Consider the following 6,931-nt stretch of genomic DNA (forward strand, 5'->3'; position numbering starts at 1 on the left):
AAATAAGCCAAAAGAAGTACCTTTGACTGCTTGTCCGCTGCCTTAAAACATTAAAAAAAAAAATATACAAAACTATAATTTTGCCTGTGGTTCTGTATGGGTGTGAAACTTGGTCTCTGACATTAAGGGAGGAACACAGACTTTTGTTGTGTGAAAACAAGTTGCTGAGAATATCTGGACTGAAGAGAGGTGAAGTGACAAGAGATTGGAGAAAAGTCCACAATGAGAAGCTTCATAACTTATACTCTTTGCCAAGTATAATTAGAATGATGTAATAAAGGTGGATGAGATGGGCAGGGCATGTAGCACGAATTCGGGAAACTATGAATGCATATAGGATATTTGTGCGAAAGCCAGACACAAAGAGGACACTAAGAAGACCAAGATACTGGTGGGTGGGTAATATTAAAAAGAATTGTAGAGATATGGGATGATGTGGTATGAACTGGACTGATCTCATTCAGGATAGGGGCCAGTGAAGGGCTCTTGTGAATATGATAATGGAACTTAGGGTTCCATAAAATGTTGGGAATTTCTTGAGTAGCTGCACAATCGGTGGCTTCCAATGAAGGGCTCAGCTCCATGCAGTTTAGTTAGATTGTCATTATGGGAAAGAGACACTAAAAGAACTGTTCACTTTCCTGATTCAGTGCTGATTGATGATTCAGGTTATGACTGGGTCCAGCAGAACCTGGGTGTATGTGAACACATAATGACCAGGGGAGACTGGAACCTGGCCAGTTGGGTAATCAATCAATCAAAAAATTTGATGGGCATTAGGTACCTTCAAACCATTTAAGTCTATGGGAACAGACAGAATTATACCAGCACTTCTGCAGCAGGGGGGTGGAACATTTAGTCCCACACCTATGCCGCATATTCAGAGCCGGCATGGCACATGGGTTTATCCCTATGGCCTGGAGGAAAGTTAAAGTGACATTTATACAAAAGCCCGGGAAACTTCATTATACCGAGGCTAAGGCTTATTGTCCTATCAGCCTGTTGTCTTTNAGGAAACTTCATTATACCGTGGCTAAGGCTTATTGTCCTATCAGCCTGTTGTCTTTCCTTTTGAAAATGATGGAGAACACAGTAGATAGATACATTAGGGACGGTGTATTGAAGATTATTCTCTGCACCAAAACCAACATGCTTACCAAATAGGTATATTTACCGAAACTACACTGCATAATGTGGTTATACACATAGAAAATGCCATCGAACACAAGGATATTGCCCTTGAAGCATTCCTTGACATAGAGGGAGCCTTTGATAGAACCTCTTTTGACACAATAAAACAGGCTGCTGAAAAGCATGGCATTGAGCCCACAATAGGCAGATGGTTCTGTGCTATGCTGGAAAGCAGGAATATAAGGGCTACATTGTCTGGTGAGACTCTGAGAGGGTCTGTGGCAAGAGGGTGTCCGCAGGGAGCTGTTCTCTCCTCTCTGCTGTGGAGCCTGGTCGTGGATGATCTTCTTTGGGAGCTCAACCATAAAGGTCATTTCACAGTAGTATATGCTGATGATATAGCAATCCTAATCGATGGGAAATTCCCTTATACTGTGTCAGAGGTCTTACAAAAAGCCCTGCACACAGTTCAACAGTGGTGCAAAAGAACAAACTTGCCTATCAATCAAAACAAGATGGTAATTATACCCTTTACTAGGAGGAGGGATATCAAGGGGCTTAAGGAACCAATCCTCTTCAGTCAAGTGATCGGGCAATCCAGTGAAGTCAAGTACCTTGGAATAACATTATACAAGGGACTGACATGGAAAAAACAGCTGGACAAGGCTATTAACAAGGTCTAGAAGTTGTGCCTTCTGGACATGCAGACACACATTTGGAAAAACCTGGGGACTGAAACTAAAGGTGGTATATTGGATATACACTGCTGTAGTAAGACCCCTAATTACCTAAGCTGCCACCATATGGTGGCCTACAGTTAAACTTAAAACAAGTCAGGCTGAACTAAGCAAACTGCAAAGGACAGCTTGCTTGGGAATTATGGGAGCAATGAGAACAGCTCCAACAGCTGAAACGGAAATCCTACCAGGACTCCCCCCACTGCATCTGCAGATGGAAGCAGAGGCCAAGTTAGGAAATTACAGATTACGTTGCAATGATCAATGGAGACCTAAATCCAATGGATTTGGACAACGCATACATGATTCAGGACATGAAAAAGGAACCCATCCTACAGACGGGATCTGATAAAATGATACTGAAATATGTCTATGATAAACCCTTCATGATCAGATTTCCTGATAGAAGGGAATGGAAAGAGAGGTTTCAACCTGATAAAAAAGGGTGACTAATCTGGTATACAAATGGTTCCAAGACAAATAAAGGCACTGGAGCTGGAGTGTACTGTGATGGAACAGGGCAGAAACGTAGTTTCAACCTTGGTCAGTATACAACAGTATTCCAGGCAGAAGTGTATGCCATTAAGGCATGCACAGTTGAAAATTTAAGAGAGAAACTACAAAAATATTAATATCTATATTCTATCAGATAGTCACGCTGCAATCAAAGCACTTCGTACACACCAAATCACTTCAAAATTGGTCTGGAACTGCCACCAATCCCTCATACAACTGGCCAGACATAACAGAGTTCGGCTGATATGGGTGCCAGGCCATGAGGGTGTTGCTGGGAATGAAACTGCAGATCAGCTGGCAAGAACAGGATCTGAACCAGCCTGTGCATCTCAGATGGAGTTGCCAAAAAAGCAATCAGGGACTGGACTAACAGAAATCACAAAAAACACTGGGAATCAACAACTGGACTCAAACAGGTAAAAGGATTTATATCAGGACACTCTGCCAAAAGAACGAGGGACCTGTTAAAATTAAACAGAGATCAACTAAGATGGGTGGTAGGATTACTTACCGGACACTGCCACTTAAAAGGGCACCTTTTCAAACTGGGACTGACAGACAACTCAAACTGTGAAAAATGCCTACAAAAAGATGAATCAGCCACACACATCTTATGTGATTGTGAGGCTATAGCTTACTTAAAGATTTTGTCACTTGGGTCAGTTCTTCATGGAACCAAGTGACTTTTATGACGTCCCCATAACTAAAGTGCTACATTTCATTCGAAGTGTAGGATTAATAAAGGGTTAATCCAAATGGAAGCAGAATAGATCACAGAAGGTTGCGGTGCTAGGGCTGGTTTTCATGGCTCACCTCTCATACTCATAGGTTTTCATTATACTGACAATTTACTGTTATTCTCATAACCATGACCACAGATGGAAATTGGGTCAGAGAATACAAATTCTGGTCTAAAATCTAAAGAAAGTGTTATGGCCTATAAGGTATTAGATCAGCTGCTGCTTTGAGAAATCAGAACCATAAAGAATTTCACTGGGATGGCTACAACCCGGACAAGATTCGAACCAGGTACCTTCCTCATTAAAGTCATGAGTATTACTGATACCTGCCTGGTACAATTATATTGTGATTTACCTCAAATTTAGGAAGATAACGAGATGAACCTTTGATGTGCCGCTTTCGGACAAAAAACAGTAAGTCGTCACAATCAATACAATGTTCTGTTTGGAAGAGGAAATGTCTCACAAACAAATCGGTCCAATATGTAGTTCCTTGCAGCATCACGAAACCAGAATCTGAAATAAACAACATTCATTTTAAAAATTAATTTCAATAGAACGAAAATTATGAAGAGTAAATTTCTCGATACCAGACGTGTTAGGTAACAGAGTTTATCAAAACAAAACAGATGGTGTATTGCTTGTGCAACTGCGCCCTCTCAAACTTTGCCGCACGAACAGTTAATCAGTCATATACAAACCACATTCAACTTCGTAACATAAATTCAATTCCAATAAATAAAGCAGCACTCACCATCCTTTAACAGCTGACGCATTTCCTTAGTCCTCTGGAAGTTTATTTCCTCTAATAATTGTTCTAACATTGTCGGTGCTTTTAACAGAGAAGATACACTAGCAAACGCCATTCTCACATACCTTCTTTAAAGCTGGCAAACCTTACAACCTTGACGCTTTACGAACTGGTATAACTATACATAACTATATATGTACAATACGAAATATTTACACAATTCGATCCGGTAACTTCTAATATGAAAGAGAAGGTATCACACATCTTTTCAACACATTTCACAACATCTTAGCCAAAATCCTCCATCATGCTTGTGAGTCATTATCGGCACCGATCGACACGGTTGCCGAGTGCTACCAACATTCCCGATCTTCCCGACTGTTGAAAAATCGATTAAAAATTAAAAATTAACTTCGCTTAGTGGGGGGTGGAGGCCAACTGGGTCCACTCGGCACGGCGGCCACTGATTGGCCTATTGTAGCATGCCCCGGGTGATTATGATGCAGAATTTGGAGGAATGAAGATTGGCAGGGGAAACCAAAGTACTCGGAGGAAACCCGGCCCAGCGCCACTCTGCCCCCACAAATTCCACTTGACCACTTGGACCGACTTGGACAAAGCGGCGCTGGGACCCGAACCGCCGTGGTGGGAATCTCTGGCTTCCCACCGTTGCGGCCCGGGTTCGAGCCCGGGTGGCCTTTGTGACTATTGGTGTTCCTGAGCGTTGCGGCAAGTGGCAATGTAATCATGGCGGTCATTTTCGAAATTACATACATTGTGCTTAGTTCCAAAAAAATGCACTGTGTTTGCAACACAATGGTTGGGTTTGGGAGGCTCTATCTCCAAATACATAAACGGCATCACACTGAATATTGTACACTTACATTCCTAGTGGTAAAACTATACATCCATTCCCCCATAAGTCTGCAAGGTGTACTTAATTTGGCACAGTAAAAACCGGGAAAACTTTACCTTGCCAGTTTCACAACCAGATGCCCGAGGCCACCATTCTGTACTGCTACATTTTCCCACTCGCGAATTGAGTATCACTGGAGAAATGAAAGTACAGCTCCATCATTCTGGACCTTGGCACTAGATAGACATGAGTGATCAGTTTCATGGCCTGGCCAATTTACCCTGGGTGAAAGAGACCCTGGTCCCTAGTGAATATGAGGCTAGGTGGGTCCCAGAGCCAGTGTGAATGCTACAGAGAAAAGAATATCTCTTGCTCCTGTTAAGAGTCAAACCCCAGCCAGCCTGTAGCTTGTTGCTATCCTTTTTGAGCTATCCTGGGCCTAAGAATGAATATAAACCCACATTATGTTTTGTGTATTTGTATGACTCTCATAGTATGTTATTTCCTTAAACAGCATTAACTGATTGATGGGTGTCATGGAGAGACAGTGTTTTCTCTGAAGTAGTGTCTGAATTTGTAAATGTTGTTTGGATGAACTGCAGGTTTCTAGGGGAGTTAATTGTTTTATTCTTGTCGGTAAAGTAAAAAAAAGAAATTAAAGTAAAGGTATCCCTGTAACAGGCCATGGAGGCCCATAGGGTTGTGAGATGTTGAGGTTCCCACATTTTCTAGACAAATGGCTCATAGATGGCAAGTTTGTCAGCCCTACGCGCAGGTCACCCTTTAACCCCAAGAATATTCCAAGAATATTCCTGGTATACATTTCTGTTAGAGGCTGAGTCAACCCCAGGGCCATAGTGCGGCTGGAAGGATTAGGTCAATTGAAAAAAATCCAACGACCTCATCAGGACTTGAACCCGTGACCTTCTGGCTTGTAGCATAGTGCCTCAACCAACTACACTACCGTGTTATTCTCGTCAGTAGGATGTGAAATACCTTTAACACCTATATCAGGGAAATAAACATAGATATATATGACCCGTGAGATTTTGTGCTCTTTTAATATAGATGTAAATTATGTAGTATTGCATTATATGTTGCTGTATAGATATTGGACTCTTTTGTAGGCTCTGAGGTAATTTGTTGTTACTTGAATGTACCAGTATTGCTGTTTGCATGCATCTTGTGTGTATACTATGCTGTGTAGCAACTCTTTGCTGTTTTCATGTATGCTAAGTATACTCATATGTACTGCGATTGGAAAAAGGAAATTGGTATAAGCAGGATTCAGAAGTCTCTGCAGCAATGTACAAACCAGTTTTCATCTTCTCCCACTCAGCTACTCCATGTCTCTCAGACGGTTCACATGTTGCCAGTTGGTCATACGGTCTAGGAGATGTACTACCTTCAAACTCTGAAGTAGGAGCGAATTTCTGTGCCTTCTGTTGCTGGGTAACTCTTTATACAGTGCTCACACTAGTAGTGTGTAGAATATGAAGCTGTAACTGGATGGACAGAGAAGCAGGATGTTAACCAACAGGCACCAACCTTGTGGCTTGCAGTTCTCAGGTGGTGACTATTAAGGCTATCATGGATTTGAAGTTCTCACAGCGGTGTTTATGAATAGTACTATCTTCTGGAATATAATACCATGCAGTTCATTGAAAGTCAACTGACATTTCACAGCTCTGCTACCTGCTTTCGCGCTGGTTTTTTTGCTCAGCTAATTCTTCAACACACAGAAGATGGAGGCAATATGTTCCTCCAAAACGAATGGTTCACTTCCAATAGACTACACGGCGCTATATCCCAGAAGATATTATTCTTTATTAAGGTTAGTGTTTTCTGGAATATAACGCCATACAGTCAGATACAAGTATTTTCGAAGGTGAGGAACCCGCTGCAAGAGGAAGAAGCATTCACTGATATAAGGGCAAAAGGACAAAAGCTGGAGCTGTAAGCATGAATCAGTGGGAGCAACAGGAAAAAAGAACAACCTTTTCAGTGCCATACAATCCCATTCACCTTTAACATGGGTTCACTCTTAGTCCTTGTCCTTTTTAAACATGTAGCTTACTCTTCTACTCTGGAGATCAAGGCACCAGGTTACTCTCAAATACTGACCACAGCATCATGTCCCAGGAGAGCGTGATCTTCAGAAAACGAAAGTCTTTGTATCGTTATTCTTGCATACCTATGC

At 41.8% G+C, this 6,931-nt stretch overlaps 1 protein-coding gene across 4 annotated transcripts in view; it reads right to left on the reverse strand.

The window, feature by feature from the left end:
- Positions 1 to 4,198, reverse strand: part of LOC111865096 — a 47,067-nt gene extending 42,869 nt beyond the window's left edge. For all 4 annotated transcript variants that reach the window (XR_004513093.1, XR_004513092.1, XR_002842923.2 and 1 more), the window contains exons 1-2: positions 3,879 to 4,198; positions 3,480 to 3,640 (exon numbers count right to left, since the gene is read on the reverse strand). Coding sequence is in view for 1 of the 4 variants with exons in the window: in XM_023852830.2 (XP_023708598.1) it covers positions 3,480 to 3,640; positions 3,879 to 3,990 (273 nt within the window). In the remaining 3 variants the exon portion in view is untranslated. The remainder of the gene's footprint in view (positions 1 to 3,479; positions 3,641 to 3,878) is intronic.
- Between the last annotated feature and the right edge of the window lie 2,733 nt (positions 4,199 to 6,931).

Source organism: Cryptotermes secundus, unplaced genomic scaffold (assembly GCF_002891405.2).
Source record: "Cryptotermes secundus unplaced genomic scaffold, Csec_1.0 scaffold4417, whole genome shotgun sequence".
Taxonomy (NCBI): Eukaryota; Metazoa; Arthropoda; class Insecta; order Blattodea; family Kalotermitidae; genus Cryptotermes; species Cryptotermes secundus.